Source organism: Pristiophorus japonicus, chromosome 13, assembly GCF_044704955.1.
Source record: "Pristiophorus japonicus isolate sPriJap1 chromosome 13, sPriJap1.hap1, whole genome shotgun sequence".
NCBI classification, from domain to species: Eukaryota; Metazoa; Chordata; class Chondrichthyes; family Pristiophoridae; genus Pristiophorus; species Pristiophorus japonicus.
Genome location: NC_091989.1, coordinates 90,075,457 through 90,096,722, shown reverse-complemented (window position 1 = coordinate 90,096,722; position 21,266 = coordinate 90,075,457). Strand labels below are relative to the sequence as shown.

Genomic DNA, 21,266 nt, shown 5'->3' with positions numbered 1-21,266 from the left:
GGGCCCCGGCCCCTTCACCGGAGGGCGATGTTCAGGGGCCTGGCTCCGCTCAGTTTTCCGCTCTCCAAGATGGCCACCGACCGCCGGCATGGAGCGCGCCATTCTCGGCCAATGGCAGCGGCGGTAGCTGCGCACGTGACCCTGAGCCAGCGGCAACGGCGGTTGGAAGGCGGGACTTCGTTCCCTCTTGCGCATGCGGGGTGCTGGGAGCGAGGGGTCGCGGCCCTGCAGCCGGGTGAGCTCGCGGCTCCGCCTCTGTGCGCTGAGTGAGTGTTTCACTCTGTGGGCCGTGCTGGTGTCCGCAGGCCGATGATATCTGCGGGAATGGCGGTGAGTGAGTGAGTGAGTGAGTGAGTGAGTGAGAGGGAGCTCGGTGTGGCGGCGCCTTGCCCCTGGCTCGGGCTCTCGGTGTGAGAAGCGCCCGGGGCCCGGCTCTGGGCCTGCTCCCAGAATCAGCCAATATCCCAACCTGAGCAATGGTCTGGGTATCAGAGCAAAACTCCCTCTGCACTGTCCTAGCAAACATGGGAATGGTGGCAGAGTGGTACTGTTACTGGACGAACAATCCCGAAGCCTGGACTAATGATCCATAGATCTGAGTTCAAACCTCACTGCTGCAGCTGTGGAATTTAAATTCAGCTAATTAAATAAATCTCGAATAGTATCAATAATGGTAACCATGAAACTAGCAGATTGTGGTTTAAAAACCCATCTGGTTTTAATGCCCTTTAGGGAAGGGAATCTGCTGTCCTTGTGACTCCAGACACACAGCAAAGTGGGATTTAACTGCTCTCTGAAATGGCCAAGCAAACCACTCAGCTGTATCAATCTGTGGGAGTACTTTCACCACACGGATAACTCTGGTCGAGAGGGCTCAGCGCCACCTTCGGTTAGGGATGGGCAATAAATGCCGCCCACATCTTGAGAAATGAAAAAAAAGCTTCCAGGGTAGGTACAGCATGAGTAGGTATCTAGAGTAAAGCTCCCTCTGCACTGTCCCATCACACGCTCCCAGGTCACAGCTTGGGTTAGATACATCATCATAGGCAGTCCCTCGGAGTCGAGGAAGACTTGCTTCCACTCTAAAAGTGAGTTCTCAGGTGGCTGAAAAGTTCAATGCAGGATCTACAGTCTCTGTGACAGGTGGTTGCAAGAAAGGGTGGTCGGGAATTGATGCACCCTCCTTCCGCTGTCTACGTATGGTTTCTGCTTGTTCTCGGCGATGGCACTCGAGGTGCTCAGCACCCTCCTGGATGCTCTTCCTCCACTTTGGGCGGTCTTGGGTTAGGGATTCCCAGGAGTTGATGGGGATGTTGCACTTTATCAAGGAGGCTTTGAGGGCGTCCTTGAACGGCTTTCTCTGCCCACCTGGGGCTCTCTTGCCGTGTCGAAGCTCCGCGTAGAGTGTTTGCTTTGGGAGTCTCATGTCGGGCATGCAGATGATGTGGCCCGCCCAACGGAGCTGATCGAGTGTGGTTAATGCTTCGATGCTGGGGATGTTGGCCTGAGCGAGAACACTGACGTTGGTGTGTCTGTCCTGCCAATGGATTTGCAGGATCTTGCGGAGGCAGCGCTGATGGTACTTCTCCAGCGTTTTGAGGTGCCTGCTGTATATAGTCCACGTCTCTGAGCCATATAGGATGGCAGGTATCGCTACTGCCCTGTAGACAATAAGTTTGATGCTGGATTTGAGATCCTGGACTTCAAACACTCTCTCCCTCAGGCGACCGAAGGCTGCGCTGGCGCACTGAAGGTGGTGTTGGACCTCGTCGATAATGTCTGCTCTTGCTGACAGGCTCCCGAGGTATGGCAAATGGTCCATGTTGACCAAGGCTTCGTAGTGGATTTTGATGACTGGGGGGCAGTGCTGTGTGGCAGGGTCAGGTTGGTGGAGGACCTTTGTCTTACGGATGTTTAGCGTAAGGTCCATGCTCTCGTACGCCTCGGTGAAGGTATTGATGATGGCTTGGAGTTCGGCCTCCGAGTGTGTGCAGACGCAAGCGTCGTCTGCGTACTGTAGTTCAATGACAGGATGGACGATCTTGGATCTGGACTGGAGGTGACGGAGATTGAACAGATTCTCATCTGTTCTATAATTTAGCCATTCTCCACCTGCTCCATGATGACATGCAAGCTGTGATCCTGACCAACGGATCCACCACAGACCCAATCCACATCCGGACCGGGATCAAGCAGGACTGCGTCATCGCGCCAACCCTCTTCTCAATTTTCCTTGCTGCAATACTCCATCTCACGCTCAACAAGCTCCCCGCTGGAGTGGAACTAAGCTATAGAACCAGTGGGAACCTGTTTAACCTTCATCGCCTCCAGGCTAGATCCAAGATCGTCCCATCCTCTGTTGGGACTCAGGACAGGGATTGTTCGAGGCTGGAGTAGAATTCCTCTTTGTCCTTATCTGTAGTATCTGAGAATGTGGGAAAATGTATAGAGACAGTGAAGTTGAGAATGTGGGAAAATGTATAGAGACAGTGAATTGAACAAAGGATTCATGGAAGAATAGCATTAAGAATGTCAGACTGCAAATGTTACAACATTGGCACAAATAACAGACTAACTCAAGGTCTTGCTAGTCACACCAGTAAACTTGAAACAATAACAAGGGTGAGAAAGGCTCTTTGTGTAAAAACAGTTGAACAATTGCTGCTACACATAACTACGTGCCCATACCTAATTGGGCCAGGAAGGCCAGATGTCGGCTCATGAGTGGACAAAGGGAAGGAGGGATCATAAAAGGATAGGGTGAACTGAATGTCACTCAAATTGTATCATGTACTGAAAATGTATAACCGTTGCGCCCCTACATTGTAACGGGACTTTTCCGTGGGGAGTGAGTGCACTCTAAAGGGAGAGCATTCCTTCGTTCTGATAAGTCCCCGGCCGGTGAAACAATTAATAAAGTCTGCTTTGTTATAAGCGGCTACGGTGTTCGACTCAGTGAATTCGCTGAACCAGATTGAGGGAAAAGAATCCGTATTAACATGTCCAGTGTTGAGGCGTACGCACTGATGACCATAGTGCACTGGTTCCGGGCTAGAGTGAGTCGAAGAGTCATGAGACGTTCGCTTATCCTGCAAGGGGAGTCTTTGAGACGGGCACCAGCTCATTCTTGATGGCGAAGCTGACTCCGTGGAGGCGGCATCTTCTGGTTTGCCTTTCTAGAACAAGGTGTAACCACCACCTTGCTCTTTGAGCCACCCGGTCCCTGCCTGCCGGGTCTCGCTTAGGGCGGCTATGTCAACGTCGAAGCGTCTGAGCTCCCATGCAACAATAGCAGTGCGGCATTCCGGTCTGTCGCTGTTGGGGTTGTCCATGAGGGTCCTGACATTCCAGGTTCCGAACTTCATTTTGAAGGGTGGAAGATGCCTGTGCGTGAGTTCTTTTAACGTGGGATGGCCGTTGCACACCAGCTACCACTCGGGCTTAGCAGAGCAAGATCTTGGCAAGGGGATCCAAGACGACTGGAGACCAGGCTTTACTGTATGGGCCTAATTGCCTACGGTGAGATGTGAGCCGTTAACTCGATACAGAGTAAAGCTCCCTCTACACCGTCCCATCAAACACTCCCAGGGAAGGTACAACATGAGTAGATACAGAGTAAAGCTCCCTGTACACTGTCCCATCAAACAGTCCCAGGACAGGTACAGCATGGAGTTAAATACAGAGTAAAGCTCCCTCTACACTGTCGCATCAAACACTCCCAGGAAAGGTACAACATGAATAGATACAGATTAAAGCTCCCTGTACACTGTCCCATCAAACACTCCCAGGGCAGGTACAGCACTACATAAGAACATAAGAATTAGGAACAGGAGTAGGCCATCTAGCCCCTCGAGCTTGCTCCGCCATTCGATAAGATCATGGCTGATCTGGCCGTGGACTCAGCTCCACTTACCCGCCCTCTCCCCGTTGGTTAAAAATCTATCGATCTGTGACTTGAATACATTCAATGAGCTAGCCTCAACTGCTTCCTTGGGCAGAGAATTCCACAGATTCACAACCCTCTGGGAGAAGAAATTCCTTCTCAACTCGGTTTTAAATTGGCTCCCCCGTATTTTGAGGCTGTGCCCCCTAGTTCTAGCCTCCCCTACCAGTGGAAACAACCTCTCTGCCTCTATCTTGTCTATCCCTTTCATGATTTTAAATGTTTCTTTAAGATCACCCTTCATCCTTCTGAACTCCAACGAGTAAAGACCCAGTCTACTCAATCTATCATCATAAGGTAACCCCCTCATCTCCAGAATCAGCCTAGTGAATCGTCTCTGTACCCCCTCCAAAGCCAGTATATCCTTCCTTAAGTAAGGTGACCAAAACTGCACGCAGTACTCCAGGTGCGGCCTTACCAATACCCTATACAGTTGCAGCAGGACCTCCCTGCTTTTGTACTCCATCCCTCTCGCAATGAAGGCCAACATTCCATTCACCTTCCTGATTACCTGCTGCACCTACAAACTAACTTTTTGGGATTCATGCACAAGGACCCCCAGGTCCCTCTGCATCTCAGCATGTTGTAATTTCTCCCCATTCAAATAATATTCCCTTTTACTGTTTTTTTCCCCAAGGTGGATGACCTCACATTTTCCGACATTGTATTCCATCTGCCAAACCTTCGCCCATTCGCTTAACCTATCCAAATCTCTTTGCAGCCTCTCTGTGTCCTCTACACAACCCGCTTTCCCACTAATCTTAGTGTCATCTTCAAATTTTGTTACACTACATTCTGTCTCCTCTTCCACGTCATCTATGTATATTGTAAACAGTTGTGGTCCCAGCACCGATCCCTGTGGCACACCACTAACCACCGATTTCCAACCCGAAAAGGACCCATTTATCCCGACTCTCTGCTTTCTGTTCGCCAGCCAATTCTCTATCCATGCTAATACATTTCCTCTGACTCCGTGTACCTCTATCTTCTGCAGTAACCTTTTGTGTGCCAACTTATCGAATGCCTTTTGGAAATCTAAATACACCACATCCATCGGTACACCTCTATCCACCATGCTCATTATATCCTCAAAGAATTCCAGTAAATTAGTTAAACATGATTTCCCCTTCATGAATCCATGCTGCATCTGCTTGATTGCACTATTCCTATCTAGATGTCCCGTTATTTCTTCCTTAATGATAGTTTCAAGCATTTTCCCCACTACAGATGTTAAACTAACCGGCCTATAGTTACCTGCCTTTTGTCTGCCCCCTTTTTTAAACAGAGGTGTTACATTAGCTGCTTTCCAATCCGCTGGTACCTCCCCAGAGTCCAGAGAATTTTGGTAGATTATAACAAATGCATCTGCTATAACTTCCGCCATCTCTTTTAATACCCTGGGATGCATTTCATCAGGACCAGGGGACTTGTCTACCCTGAGTCCCATTAGCCTGTCCAGCACTACCCCACTAGTGATAGTGATTGTCTCAAGGTCCTCCCTTCCCACATTCCCGTGACCAGCAATTTTTGGCATGGTTTTTATGTCTTCCACAGTGAAGACCGAAGCAAAATAATTGTTTAAGGTCTCAGCCATTTCCACATTTCCCATTTTAAATCCCCCTTCTCATCTTCGAAGGGACCAACATTTACTTTAGTCACTCTTTTCCGTTTTATATATCTGTAAAATCTTTTACTATCTGTTTTTATGTTTTGCGCAAGTTTACCTTCGAAATCTATCTTTCCTTTCTTTAATGCTTTTTTAGTCATTCTTTGCTGTTGTTTAAAATTTTCCCAATCCTCTAGTTTCCCACTAACCTTTGCCACCTTATACGCATTGGTCTTTGATTTGATACTCTCCTTTATTTCCTTGGTTATCCCTTCTCTTACCGCCCTTCTTTTTCACTGGAATATATTTTTGTTGCGCACTATGAAAGAGCTCCTTAAAAGTCCTCCATTGTTCCTCAATTGTGCCACCATTTAGTCTGTGTTTCCAGTCTACTTTGGCCAACTCTGTTCTCATCCCACTGTAGTCCCCTTTGTTTAAGCATAGTACGCTTGTTTCTGACACAACTTCCTCACCCTCAATCTCGATTACAAATTCAAACATACTGTGATCACTCATTCCGAGAGGATCTTTTACTAGGAGATCGTTTATTTTTCCTGTCTCATTACACAGGACCAGATCTAAGATAGCTTGCTCCCTTGTAGGTTCTGTTACATACTGTTCGAAGAAACTATGAATTCCTCCTCCAGGCTACCCCGCGCGATTTGAGTTGACCAATCGATATGTAGGTTAAAATCCCCCATGACTACTGCCGTTCCTTTTTCACATGCCTCCATTATTCCCTTGATTATTGCCCGCCCCACCGTGAAGTTATTATTTGGGAGCCTATAAACTACGTCCACCAATGACTTTTTCCCCTTACTATCTCTAATCTCCACCCACAATGATTCAACATTTTGTTCATTAGAGCCAAAATCGTCTCTCACAACTGCCCTGATATCATCCTTTATTAACAGAGCTACCCCACCTCCTTTCCCTTCTTGTCTATCTTTCCGAATCGTCAGATACCCCTGTATGTTTAATTCCCAGTCTTGGCCACCCTGCAACCATGTTTCTGTAATGGCCACCAAATCATACCCATTTGTAATGATTTGTGCCGTCAACTCATTTACTTTATTTCGAATGTTGCGTGCATTTAGGTAGAGTGTTTTAATCCTAGTTTTTAAACCATGATTTTTAGTTTTGACCCCTCCTGCAGCCCCTTTATATTTAGTGGACCTTTTTGTTTTTTGCCTTGGGTTTCTCTGCCCTCCACTTTTACTCATCTCCTTTCTGTCTTTTGCTTTTGTCTCCTTTTTGTTTCCCTCTGTCCCCCTGCATTGGTTCCTATCCCCCTGCCATATTAGTTTAACTCCTCCCCAACAGCACTAGCAAACACTCCCCCTAGGACATTGGTTCTGGTCCTGCCCAGGTGCAGACCGTCCGGTTTGTACTGGTCCCACCTCCCCCAGAACCGGTTCCAATGCCCCAGGAATTTGAATCCCTCCCTGCTGCACCACTGCTCAAGCCACGTATTCATCTGCGCTATCCTGCGATTCCTACTCTGACTAGCACGTGGCACTGGTAGCAATCCCGAGATTACTACTTTTGAGGTCCTACTTTTTAATTTAGCTCCTAGCTCCTTAAATTCGTCTCGTAGGACCTCATCCCTTTTTTTACCTATGTCGTTGGTACCAATGTGCACCACGACAACTGGCTGTTCTCCCTCCCTTTTTAGAATGTCCTGCACCCGCTCCGAGACATCCTTGATCCTTGCACCAGGGAGGCAACATACCATCCTGGAGTCTCGGTTGCGGCCGCAGAAACGCCTATCTATTCCCCTTACAATTGAATTCCCTATCACTATCGCTCTCCCACTCTTTTTCCTGCCCTCCTGTGCAACAGAGCCAGCCACGGTGCCATGAACTTGGCTGCTGCTGCCCTCCCCTGATGAGTCATCCCCGTCAACAGTACTCAAAGCAGTGTATCTGTTTTGCAGGGGGATGACCGCACTGGGTTAGATACAGAGTAAAGCTCCCTCTACACTGTCCCATCAACCACTCCAAGGGCAGGTTCAGCATGAGTAGATACACTGTAAAATAGATGGTTTGCTGTCTGTCCCTGCCTCAAACTCATTGACTAACACAGTGGTGTTAATAAATACTCAACTTGAAATGTAATGAGGTGCACCATGGGGCCAGTTTCACTTGCTCACGTTTTAGTCAGTCGACGACAGCAGAAACCGTGTAAAGAAGAAAATGTGTGAGTGAAATCGGCCTGCGGCGATAATGCAGAGTGGGCGATAGCGAATTGGCAGTCAATGGAGAAGAAAATGGGGCAGGATCTAAAACGTGCTGCTGATTCACCAGTTATACACAGCCGGCGAAGATCAATTTCACCCTCCACGTTCCCTTTCTCTGCTGAAATGTGTCAGCTGTGGCTCAGTGGGTAGCACTCTCGCCTCTGAGTCAGAAGGTCGTGAATTTCAGTCCCAATCCAGAAACTTGCGCACAATAAAATCTAGGCTGACACTCCAGTGCAGTGCTCCCTCAGAGGTGCCGTCTTTCGGAAGAGACGTTAAACCGATTCTCCGTCTGGTCTCTCAAGTGGATATAAATGATCCCATGGCACTATTTCGAAGAGCAGGGGAGTTATCCCCCATGTCCTGGCCCATATTTATTCCTCAATCAACATAACAAAAAAACATTATCTGGTCATTATAACATTGCTGTTTGTGGGAGCTTGCTGTGCATAAAATTGGCTGGCAGGTTTTCTTACATTACCACAGTGACTACACTCAAAAAGTATTTCATTGGCTGTAAAGTGCTTTGAGATGTCCGGTGGTCGTGAAAGGCGCTATATAAATGCAAGTCTTTTTTATTTTACTGTGTGCAAAATGCGTTGGAGATGAGCTTTAAAAAGATAAAAATTAAACTATGGCTAGGATTATGTTACAAGGACAAAAAACGTGAGGGATTCAGATATAAAAACACAACTAATCTGCAGTCCTCCCAACCTAAATTATCCTTGAACACACTGCCGATCTTACATTTTTATCATCACTTTTGATGTATTTTTGTACTGTAATGCATATTGTGCAAGTTGCACAGCTTTTCATACTGACCTGTGTGGAACTGCCTGGTACCATATTCTGACATGGAGCACCAATATTATGCACAGCAATGACCCACAAACCGCAGAGGTAATGGGCAGATATAAGAATATAAGAATTAGTCCATTCGGACCCTCGAGCCTGCTCCACCATTCAATGAGATCATGGCTGATCTTCTACCTCAACTCCACTTTCTTGCACTGTCCCCATATCCTTGATTCCTTTAATATCCAAAAATCTATTGATCTCTGTCTTGAATATACTCAAAGACTGAGCCTCCACAGCCCTCTGGGGCAGAGCATTCCAAAGATTCACCACCCTCAGTGAAGAAGTTTCTCCTCATCTCAGTCCTAAATGGCCGACCCCTTATTTATGAGACTGTGACTTCTAGTTCTAGACTCCCCAGCCAGAGGAAACATCCTTCCTGCATCTACCCTGTCAAGCCCTGTCAGAATGTTGTATGTTTCAATGAGATCACCTCTCATTCTTCTAAACTCGAGAGAATATAGGCCTCATCTGCTCAATCTATCCTCATAGGACAATCCCCCCATCCCAGGAATCAGTCTGGTGAACCTTTGTTGCACTCCGTCAGTGGCAAATATATAGTTCCTAAGGTAAGGAGACCAAAACTGTACACAATATTCCAGGTCCGGTCTCACCAGTAATTGCAGTATGATGTATTTTATCTTGTACTCAAATTGTCTTGTAATAAAGGCCAACATACCATTTGCTTTCTTAATTGCTTGCTGTACCTGCATGTTAATTTTCAGTGATTTGTGTACAAGGACACCCAGGTCCCTCTGAACACCAACATTTCCAAATCTCTCACCATTTAAAAATTACTCTGCTTTTCTATTTTTCCTACCAAAGTGGATAACTTCACATTATGGATTTCTCCACATTATATTCCATTTGCTATGTTCTTCTTGCCAACCAATGCATCCACTATCTCTATAGCCACTTCTTTTAACCCCTAGAATGTAGACCATCAGGTCCAGGGGCTTTATCGGCTTTCAGTCCCATTCATTTCCCCAGTACTTTTTCCTTACCACTACTAATTTATTTCAGTTCCTCATTTTCACTAGAACCTCGATTTTTCACTATTTCCGGAATCTTTTTTGCGTCTTCTTCCGTGACGACAAATACAAAGTATTTATTTACTTTCTCTGCCTTTTCCTTATTCCCCATTATAATTTTTTCCTGTCTCAGCCTGTAAGGGATCCATGTTTACTTTCGTGAATCTTTTCCTTTTTACATACCTTTAGAAGCTTTTACAGTCTCTTTATATGTCTCTCGATAGTTTACTCCCATATTCTATTTTTCCTTTCTTTATCAATTTCTTGGTCCTGCTGTGCTGAATTGTAAAATCCCCCCAATCTTCAGTCTTATTACTCTTTTTGGCAACATTATATGTCTCTTCTTTTAATCTAATACTATCTTTAATTTCTCTTGTTAGCCATAGGTAGACCATTTTTACTGTGGATTTTTTTATTCCTTAAGAGAATTTATATTTGTTGCGAATTATGAATTATTTCTTGACATGTCTGCCATTGCTTTTCTGCTGTCATAGTTTTAAATCTATTTTCCCAACCTACCTTAGCCAATTCGACTCTCATGCCTACATAGTTTGCTTTGTTTGGATTTAGGACCCTAGTTTCAGACTTAAATAAATCACCCTCAAACTCAACATAAAATTCTATCATATTATGATCACTGCTCCCCAGAGGCTCCTTTACTGCAAGGTTATTAATTAACCCTGTCTAATTGCACAGTGCTAGATTTAAAATAGCCAATTACGTAGCAGGTTCCTTGACATACTGATCTAGAAAACTATCTTGAATGTATTTCTTAAACTGTTCCTCTGCACTGTTACTGCAAATTTCGTTTGCCCAGTCTATATGAAAGTTAAAAGGGCCAAAATTGTCCCTTTGCATAGTGCCAGTTAGCACTGGTGGCTGGGATAAGGGTGCACTGAAGGGTTTTCGCCCGGGTGCTGTGCACAGAGTGCTCCCCTGGAATTGCCCCTAAGGGTCGCCAGGCGAAAAGGTTTTTTGCGCTACACCATGATGTCATCGCCGTGCATGCGACTCCTTATCACCCCGCGCCAACCTCTTTGCTCTCCGCGGGGAAATTGCCCCACGGGAGTGAGATCTGCACGGGGCGATGCCACCGACAGCTTCTCGGAGTGAGAAGCTGCAATGACTGTGGCGCCAGGCCATCCTTAAAGGGGGAGGTGGTAGCGCGACGGCCGCCATCTTTTTATGTGGCGGCCGACTTTTTAGTCGGCCCAACAATGGTGACCGCTGTTCGGCCGGGCCGCCAATGGTCAGTCCAGCACCCCCCGCTGGCCCGGCTGACACCCTCCCTGGTGGCCCAGTGGGCGGCACTGAAGGGGAGGGACATTGTGACATGGTGCGTCAGAGTAGCATGCCGCTGAGCATCGCTTGCCGTGAGCACTGGAAGAACGCACGGTTACTGCCACCACCATTTTTTTTCCAAAAAGAGGGCAAATCCGAGTTGGCGAAAAACCAATCATTAATTCTAATTATGTGCTGCAAATCTAGCGCGGGGCCAAGTTCCCCATGATTACTGTATTACTATAATGCATCTCTTATTTCCTGATTAATATTCTGACCGGCACAACAACTATTGTTTGGGGGCCTGGAAACTACTCCCACTCGTGTTTGCTGCTCCTTGTTGTTTCTTAGCTCCATCCAAACTGATTCTGCATTTTGTTTTTCCAAGCCCAGATCCTTTCTCTTTACTGTCTTTATCCCCTCCTTTATAATCACCCTGCCCCTCCTTTTCCATATTGCCTATCTCTTCAAAGTCAAATATCTTGGAATATTTAGTTCCCAACCTTGGTCACTCTACAACCATGAGTCTATAATGGCTATTAAATAAAACCCATTTATTTAAGAACATAAGAAATAGGAACAGGAGTAGGCCATACGGCCACTTGAGCCTGCTCCGCTATTTAATAAGATCATGGTTGATCCGATCATGGACTCAGCGCCACTTCCCTGCCCTCTCCCCATAACCCCTTATCCCCTTATCGTTTAAGAAACTGTCAATTTCTGTCTTAAATTTATTCAATGTCCCAGCATCCACAGCTCTCTGAGGCAGCGAATTCCACAGATTAACAACCCTCTGAGAGAAGAAATTTCTCCTTTTCTCAGTTTTAAATGGGTGACCCCTTATTCTAAGACCATGCCCTCTAGTTCTAGTCTCCCCTATCAGTGGAAACATCCTCTCTGCATCCACCTTGTCAAGACCCCTCATAATCTTATACGTTTCGATAAAACCATCTCTCATTCTTCTGAATTCCAATGAGTAGAGGCTCAACCTACTCAACCTTTCCTCATAAGTCAACCCCCTCATCTCTGGAATCAACCTAGTGAACCTTCTCTGAACTGCCTCCAGAGCAAGTGTATTCTTTCGTAAATATGGAAACCAAAACTGCATGCAGTATTCCAGGTGTGGCCTCACCAATACCCTGTAAAGCTGTAGCAAGACTTCCCTGCTTTTATACTCCATCCCCTTTGCAATAAAGGCCAAGATTCCATTGGCCTTCCTGATCACTTGCTGTACCTGCATACTATCCTTTTGTGTTTCATGCACAAGTATCCCCAGGTCCTGCTGTATAGCAGCACTTTGCAATCTTTCTCCATTTAAATAATAACTTGCTCTTTGATTTTTTTTCTGCCAAAGTGCATGACCTCACACTTTCCAACATTATACTCCATCTGCCAAATGTTTGCTCACTCACTTAGCCTGTCTATGTCCTTTTGCAGATTTTTTGTGTCCTCCTCACAAATTGCTTTTTCTTCCATCTTTCTATCATCAGCAAACTTGGCTATGTTACATTCAGTCCCTTCTTCCAAGTCGTTAATATAGATTGTAAATAGTTGGGGTCCCAGCATTGATCCCTGTGGCACCCCACTAGTTACTGGTTGCCAACCAGAGAATGAACCATTTATCCCGACTCTCTGTTTTCTGTTAGTTAGCCAATCCTCTATCCATGCTAATATATTACCCCCAGCCCCATGAGCTTTAATTTGGTGCAGTACCCTTTTACATAGAAACATAGAAAATAGGTGCAGGAGTAGGCCATTCGTCCCTTCGAGCCTGCACCACCATTCAATAAGATCATGGCTGATCATTCACCTCAGTACCATCTTCCTGCTTTCTCTCCAAACCCCTTGATCCCTTTAGCCGCAAGGGCCACATCTAACTCCCTCTTGAATATATCCAATGAACTGGCATCAACAACTCTCTGTGGCAGGGAATTCCACAGGTTAACAACTCTCTGAGTGAAGAAGTTTCTCCTCATCTCAGTCTTAAATGGCTTACCCCTTGTCCTTGGACTATGTCCCCTAGTTCTGGACGTCCCGAACATCAGGAACATTCTTCCTTCATCTAGCCTGTCCAGTGGGTGGCTCTGCTGCACAGGAGGGCAGGAAAAAGAGTGGGAGAGCTATAGTGATAGGGGATTCAATTGTAAGGGGAATAGGTAGACGTTTCTGCGGCTGCAACCGAGACTCCAGGATGGTATGTTGCCTTCCTGGTGCAAGGCTCAAGGATGTCTCAAAGCGGGTGCAGGACATTCTGAAAAGGGAGGGTGAACAGCCAGTTGTCGTGATACAGATAGGTACCAACGATATAGGTAAAAAATGGAATGAGGTCCTACGAGATGAATTTAGGGAGCTAGGAGTTAAATTAAAAAGCAGGACCTCAAAGGTAGTAATCTCAGGATTGCTACCAGTGCCACGTGCGAGTCAGAGTAGGAATCGCAGGATAGCTCAGATGAATACGTGGCTTGAGCAGTAGTGCAGAAGGGAGGGATTCAAATTCCTGGGGCATTGGAACCGGCTCTGGGGGAGGTGGGACCAGTACAAACCGGACGGTCTGCACCTGGACAGGACCGGAACCAATGTCCTAGGGGGAGTGTTTGCTAGTGCTGTTTGGGAGGAGTTAAACTAATATGGCAAGGGAATGGGAACATATGCAGGGAGACAGAGGGAAATAAAATGGAAACAGAAGCAAAAGCTAGAAAGGAGAATAGTAAAAGGGGAGGGCAGAGAAACCCAAGGCAAAAAACAAAAAGGGCCAATTTACAGCAAAATTCTAAAGGGTCAAAGTGTGTTAAAAAGACAAGCCTGAAGACTCTGTGCCTCAATGCGAGGAGTATTCGGAATAAGGTGGATGAATTAACTGCGCAGATAGCAATTAACAGATACGTTGTGATTGGCATCACGGAGACATGGCTCCAGGGTGACCAAGGCTGGGAACTCATCATACAAGGGTATTCAGCATTTGGGAAGGACAGACAGAAAGGAAAAGGAGGCGGGGTGGCGTTGCTGGTTAAAGAGGAAATTAATGCAATTGTAAGGAAGGACATTAGCTTGGATGATGTGGAATCGGTATGGGTGGAGCTATGGAATACCAAAGGGCAGCAAACACTAGTGGGAGTTGTGTGCAGACCACCAAATAGTAGTCGTGAGGTCGGGGACAGCATCAAACAAGAAATAAGGGATGTGTGCAATAAAGGTACAGCAGTAATCATGGGCGACTTTAATCTACATATTGATTGGGCTAACTTAACTGGTAGCAATGCGGTGGAGGAGGATTTCCTGGAGTGTATTAGGGATGGTTTTCTAGACCAATATGTCGAGGAACCAACCAGAGAGCTGGCCATCCTAGACTGGGTGATGTGTAATGAGAAGGGACTAATTAGTAATCTTATTGTGCGAGACCACTTGGGGAAGAGTGACCATAATATGGTAGAATTCCTTATTAAGATGGAGAGTGACAAAGTTAATTCAGAAACTAGGGTCCTGAACTTAAGGAAAGGTAACTTTGATGATATGAGGCGTGAATTGGCTAGAATAGACTGGCAAATGATACTTAAAGGATTGACGGTGGATAGGCAATGACAAACCTTTAAAGAGCATATGGACGAACTTCAGCAATTGTACATCCCTGTCTGGAGTAAAAATAAAAGGGGGAAGGTGGCTCAACCATGGCTAACAAGGGAAATTAAGGATAGTGTTAAAACCAAGGAAGAGGCATATAAATTGGCTAGAAAAAGCAGCAAACCGGAGGACTGGGAGAATTTTAGAATTCAGCAGAGGAGGACAAAGGGTTTAATTAAGAGAGGGAAAATAGAGTATGAGAGGAAGCTTGCCAGAAACATAAAAACTGACTGCAAAAGCTTCTATAGATACGTGAAGAGAAAAAGATTAGTGAAGACAAACGTAGGTCCCTTGCAGTCGGATTCGGGTGAATTTATAAAGGGAACCAAAGAAATGGCAGACCAATTGAACACGTACTTTGGTTTTGTCTTGCCTTTCGGATGTACTAGGGGACCTTATTATCCTTATTAGGCGGGAAATTGTCGGGATTGAAGGCCAATAAATCCCCAGGGCCTGATAGTCAACATTCTAGAGTACTTAAGGAAGTGGCCCTAGAAATAGTGGATGCATTGGTGATAATTTTCCAACAGTCTATCGACTCTGGATCAGTTCCTATGGAGGGTTGCTAATATAACACCACTTTTTAAAAAGGAGAGAGAGAGAAAATGGGAAATTATAGACCGGTTAGCCTGACATCAGTGGAGGGGAAAATGTTGGAATCAATCATTAAGGATGAAATAGCAACGCATTTGGAGAGCAGTGATAGGATTGGTCCAAGTTAGCATAGATTTATGAAAGGGAAATGATGCTTGACAAATCTTCTGGAATTTTTTGTGGATGTAACTAGTAGAGTGGACAAGGGAGAACCAGTGGATGTGGTGTATTTGGATTTTCAAAAGCTTTTGACAAGATCCCACACAGGAGATTGGTGTGCAAAATCAAAGCACATGGTATTGGGGGTAATGTACTGACGTGGATAGAGAACTGGTTGGCAGACAGGAAGCAGAGAGTCGGGATAAACGGGTCCTTTTCAGAATGGCAGGCAGTGACTAGTGGAGTGCCACAGGGCTCAGTGCTGGGACCCCAGCTCTTTACAATATATATTAATGATTTAGATGATGGAATTGAGTGTAATATCTCCAAGTTTGCAGATGACACTAAACTTGGTGACGGTGTGAGCTGTGAGGAGGACACTAAGAGGCTGCAGGGTGACTTGGACAGGTTGGACGAGTAGGAAAATACATGGCAGATGCAGTATAATGTGGATAAATGTGAGGTTATTCACTTTGGGGGCAAAAACACGAAGGCAGAATATTATCTGAATGGCGGTAGATTAGGAAAAGGGGAGGTGCAGTGAGACCTGGGTGTCATGGTTCATCAGTCATTGAAAGTTGGCATGCAGGTACAGCAGACGGTGAAGAAGGCAAATGGTATGTTGGCCTTCATAGCTAGGGGATTTGAGTATAGGAGCAGGGAAGTCTTGCTGCAGTTGTACCGGTCCTTGGTGAGGCCCCACCTGGAATATTGTGTTCAGTTTTGGTCTCATAATCAGAGGAAGGACGTTCTTGCTATTGAGTGAGCGCAGCGGAGGTTCACCAGACTGATTCCAGGGATGGCTGGACTGACATATGAGGAGATACTGGATCAACTGGGCCTTTATGCACTGGAGTTTAGAAGGATGAGAGGGGATCTCATAGAAACATATAAGATTCTGACTGTACTGGACAGGCTAGATGCGGGAAGAATGTTCCCGATGTTGGGGAAGTCCAGAACTGGGGGACACAGTCTTAGGATAAGAGGCAGGCCGTTTAGGACTGAGATGAGGAGAAACTTCTTCACTCAGAGAGTTGTTAACCTGTAGAATTCCTTGCCGTAGAGAGTTGTTGATGCCAGTTCATTGGATATATTCAAGAGGGAGTTAGATATGGCCCTTACGGCTAAAGGGATCAAGGGGTATGGAGAGAAAGCAGGAAAGGGGTACTGAAGGAATGATCAGCCATGATCTTATTGAATGGTCGTGCAGGCTCGAAGGGCCGAATGGCCTACTCCTGCACATATTTTCTATGTTTCTATGTTTCTATGTTCCGTCAGAATTTTATATGTTTCTATGAGATCCCCTCTCATTCCCCATTTTCTCTCTCCCTCCTTTCTTAAAAAGTGGTGTTACATTAGCTACCCTCCAGTCCATAGGAACTGATCAAGAGTCGATAGACTGTTGGAAAATGATCACCAATGCAGCCACTATTTCTAGGGCCACTTCCTTAAGTACTCTGGGATGCAGACTATCAGGCCCTGGGGATTTATCAGCCTTCAATCCCATCAATTTGCCTAACACGATTTCCTTCAGTTCCTCCTTCACACTAGTCCCTCGGTCCCCTCGTATTCCCAGAAGGTCATTTGTGTCTTCCTTCGTGAAGACAGAACCAAAGTATTTGTTCAACTGGTTCACCATTTCTTTGTTCACTATTATAAATTCATCTGAATCTCACTGCAAGGGACCTACATTTGTCTTCACTAATTTTTTTCTCTTCACATATCTAGAAACTTTTGCAATCATTTTTATGTTCCCAGCAAGCTTCCTCTCATACTGTATTTTCCCCTTCTTAATTAAACCCTTTGTCCTCCTCTGCTGAATTATAAAATTCTCCCAGTCCTCGGGTTTGCTGCATTTTCCAGCCAATTTATATGCTTCTTCCTTGGATTTAACACTATCCTTAATTTCCCTTGTTAGCCACAGTTGAGCCACCTTCGCCATTTTATTTTTACTCCAGACAGGGACGTACAATTGTTGAAGTTCATCCATGTGATCTTTAAATGTTTGCCATTGCCTATCCACCGTCAACCCTTTAAGTATTACTCACCTGTCTATTCTAGCCAATTCACGTCTCATACCATCGAAGTTTCCTTTCCCCAAGTTCCGGACCCTAGTCTTTGAATTAACTTTGTCACTCTCCATCTTAATAAAGAATTCTACCATATTATGGTCACTCTTTCCCAAGGGGCCTCGCACAACAAGATTGCTAATTAGTCCTTTCTCATTACACATTATCCAGCCCTCTAGTTGGTTCCTCGACATACTGGTCTAGGAAACCATCCCTAATACACTCCAGGAAATCCTCCTCCACCTACCAGTTTGGTTAGCCCCATCAATATGTAGATTAAAGTTGCCCATGATAACTGCTGTACCTTTATCACACGCATCCCTAATTTCTTGTTTGATGCCATCCCCAACTGCACTCCCACTGTTTGGTGGTCTGTACACAACTCCCACTAGCATTTTCTGCCCTTTGGTATTCCGTAGCTCCACCCATACCGATTCCACATCATCCAAGCTAATGTCCTTCCTTACTATTGTGTTAATTTCCTCTTTAACCAGAAACGCCACCCTACCTCCTTTTCCTTTCTGTCTATCCTTCCTGAATGTTGAATACTCCTAGATGTTGAGTTCCCAGCCTTGGTCACCCTGGAGCCATGTCTCCGTGATGCCAATTACTTCATATCCATTAACAGCTATCTGCGTAGTTAATTTGTCCACCTTATTACGAATACTTCTCGTATTGAGGCACAGAGCCTTCAGGCTTGTCCTTTTAACACACTTTGTCTCTTTAGAATTGTAAAGTCCTTACTCTACAGTATGAAACCACACGAGGCACATTCTGGGGACAAGGTCACTCAGTGACCTTAACTCTTTATTCACAGGATTCCAAAGACGATGACCCTGCGTGGGACCTCCCTTTTTATACCTTTGTGATCGGGTAAGGAGTGTCTCCCACAAGTTCATCCCTTGTGGCCAAGGTGTTCATGTAGGTTGAGTGTCTACAGTAATACAGTGGTGTTACATTGTGGTTACATACATGACATCACCTCCCCCCCCCCCCCGCCCCCCCCCCAAAGTCTTATTGGGATCATAGGTTTAGTTTTTCGCTCCCTCGTGGAGCGCCACAGTTGGGACTCTGGTTGTTGGACACTGACGTGAGTGTCTGTCACCTGTGGTGATTCCGGTCTGTCCGGGCTGACCGCTGGGACTGTGCATTCTTCTGAATGCTCTTGTTGCTCGTTCACTGGCGGTGTTGTGAGCTCCATCTCATGGTCTTCTTCAGGTTCCTCCGTGTCGATGCTGAAATTTTTTTTTACTTGGTCCAGATGCTTATGGCATATCTGACCATTGTTGAGTTTTACCATGATGACCCTATTCCCCTCTTTGTCAATTACTGTGCCCTCAAGTCATTTGGGCCCCATGGCGTGCTTGAGGACGAATACAGGATAATTTATTTCTATACATCTCCCCCTCGAATTACAGTCATGGTACTAGTTTTGTGACTTGCGCTTGCCCTCAACTATGTCGGTCAGGACTGGGTGAATGAGGGACAACCGAGTTTTGAGTGTCCGTTTCATTAGTAGCTCTGCGGGCGGGACCCCCATGAGCAAAGGCGGTCGGGATCTATAGGCCAGCAGGAGACGCGATAGGCGGCATTGTAGAGAGGGTCCTTGAACCCTGAGCATACCTTGCTTAATGATTTGGACCGCACGTTCCGCCTGGCCATTGGAGGCCGGCTTGAACGGTGCAGTCCTGACGTGGTTGATGCCATTGCCCGACATAAACTCTCAGAATTCGTAGCTTTTGAAACATGAGTCATTATCACTAACCAGGATGTCCGGCAAGCCATGGGTTTCAAAGATCGCATGTAGGCTTTCCACGGTGGTGGATGACGTGCATGAATTCAGAATGATGCACTCGATCCATTTCGAGTATGCATCTACCACAATAAGGAACATCTTTCCCATGAACGGGCCCACGTAGTCAACATGAATGCGTGAACATGGCCTGGTGGGCCAGGGCCACAGGCTAAGCGGGGCCTCCCTGGGGGCATTACCCAGCTGGGCACACGTCGTGTACTTGTGAACACAGGTCTGAATCAATTCCAGGCCACCAAACGTGTGACCGGGCAATGGCCTTCATCAGCACAACGCCTGGGTTCTCGCGAGGAGTTCCCTGATGAATGCCTCTCTGCCCTTCTGGGGCATAACTACCCGGCTGCCCCATAGTAGGCAGTCGGCTTGGATGGAGAGCTCATCCATCCGTCTGTGGAACGGTCAGACCTCCTCAGGGCATGCTCCGTGTGCGAACGCCCAATCCCCAGTCAGGACACATTTCTTAATCAGGGATAGGAGGGGATCTCTGTTTGTCCAGATTTTGATCTGACGGGCTGTGATGGGGGAGCCTGCGCTGTCAAAGGCATCGACAGCCATGACCATCTCGGTGCTTTGCTCCTCTGCCCCCTCAGTGGTGGCCAGTGGAAGCCTGCTGAGTGCGTCAGCGCAATGTTCAGTGACGGGTCGGTGCCGGATGGAGTAGTCATAAGCAGCCAGCGTGAGAGCCCATCGCTGTATGCGGGCTGATGCGTTGGCATTGATAGCCTTGCTGTCTGACATCAGGGATGTTAATGGCTTGTGGTCCGTCTCTAATTCAAACTTCCTACCAAAGAGATACTGATGCATTTTTTTTACACCATAGACACATGCAAGCGCTTCCTTCTCAACCATCCCATATCCCCGTTCTGCTTGAGAGAGCGACCTGGAGGCATAAGCCACAGGTTGTAGTTGACCCTCAGCATTGCCCTGCTGCAACACGCACCCCACAGGACGATGCATCACATGTCAGAATCAATTTTTTACAGGGGCCGTACAGGGTCAACAACTTGTATGAACAAAGAAGGTTTCGCGCCCGATCAAAAGCCCGTTCCTGACAGTCCCCCCAAAACCAATCGCAGGAGCACGTGTAGCGGCTCCAACAACGTGCTCAAGTTCGGCAGAAAGTTCCCGAAATAGTTCAACAGTCCCAGGAATGAACGCAACTCCGATGTGTTGCAGGGCCTGGGTGCTTGTCGAATCGCCTCTGTTTTGGATTCGGTGGGCCGAATCCCATCTGCAGCAACCCTCCTGCCCAGAAACTCAACCTCAGGAGCTAAGAACACACATTTAGACTTCTTGAGTCGCAGGCCTACCCGGTCCAGTCGGCGTAGCACCTCCTCCAGATTGTGGAGTGTTCCTCGGTGTCTCGGCCCGTGATGAGGATGTCGTCCTGGAATACGATCGTTCCAGGAATGGATTTAAGCAGGCTTTCCATGTTTCTTTGAAAAATCGTGGCCGCTGTTCGAATGCCAAACGGGCACCTGTTATAAACGAACAGTCCGTTGTGCGTGGTGATGGTGGTCAGTAGTTTAGATTCATCGGCCAGTTCCTGGGTCATATAGGCTGAAGTGAGGTCCAACTTGGTGAACAGCTTGCCGCCTGCCAGCGTGGCGAAGAGGTCCTCCGCTCTCGGGAGCGGGTATTGATCTTGTAGGGACACCCGATTGATGGTGGCCTTGTAGTCGCCACAGATCCTGACAGAGCCATTCGCTTTTAGGACGGGAACGATGGAGCTCACCCAGTCGCTGAATTCAACAGGCGAGATGATGCCCTCTCTCAACAGCCGGTCCAATTCGCTCTCAATCTTTCCCACATCACATATGGCACCGCTCTGGTTTTGTGGTGCACTGGCCTGGCCTCTGGGGTGATGTGTATCACTACTTTAGTGCCTTTGAAAGTCCCGACGCCAGGTTGGAATAGTGAATCGAATTGTTGTAGGACTTGTGAGCACGAACTTCGCTCCACAGATGACATTGCGTGAACATCCCCCCCATTTCCAGTTCATCTCGGTTAACCAGCTCTTCCCCATCAGTGCGGGACCATCGCCCGGGACAATCCAGA

General features: G+C 46.6%; 1 protein-coding gene across 1 annotated transcript in view; it reads left to right on the top strand.

Annotated features, from left to right (window-relative positions):
- The first annotated feature begins 214 nt into the window (after positions 1-214).
- setd6 (SET domain containing 6, protein lysine methyltransferase) overlaps positions 215-21,266 on the top strand; it is a 43,719-nt gene continuing 22,667 nt past the window's right edge. Inside the window, exon 1 of the mRNA XM_070897745.1 lies at positions 215-330. Coding sequence (XP_070753846.1) covers positions 310-330 — 21 coding nt within the window. The 5' untranslated portion in view covers positions 215-309. The remainder of the gene's footprint in view (positions 331-21,266) is intronic.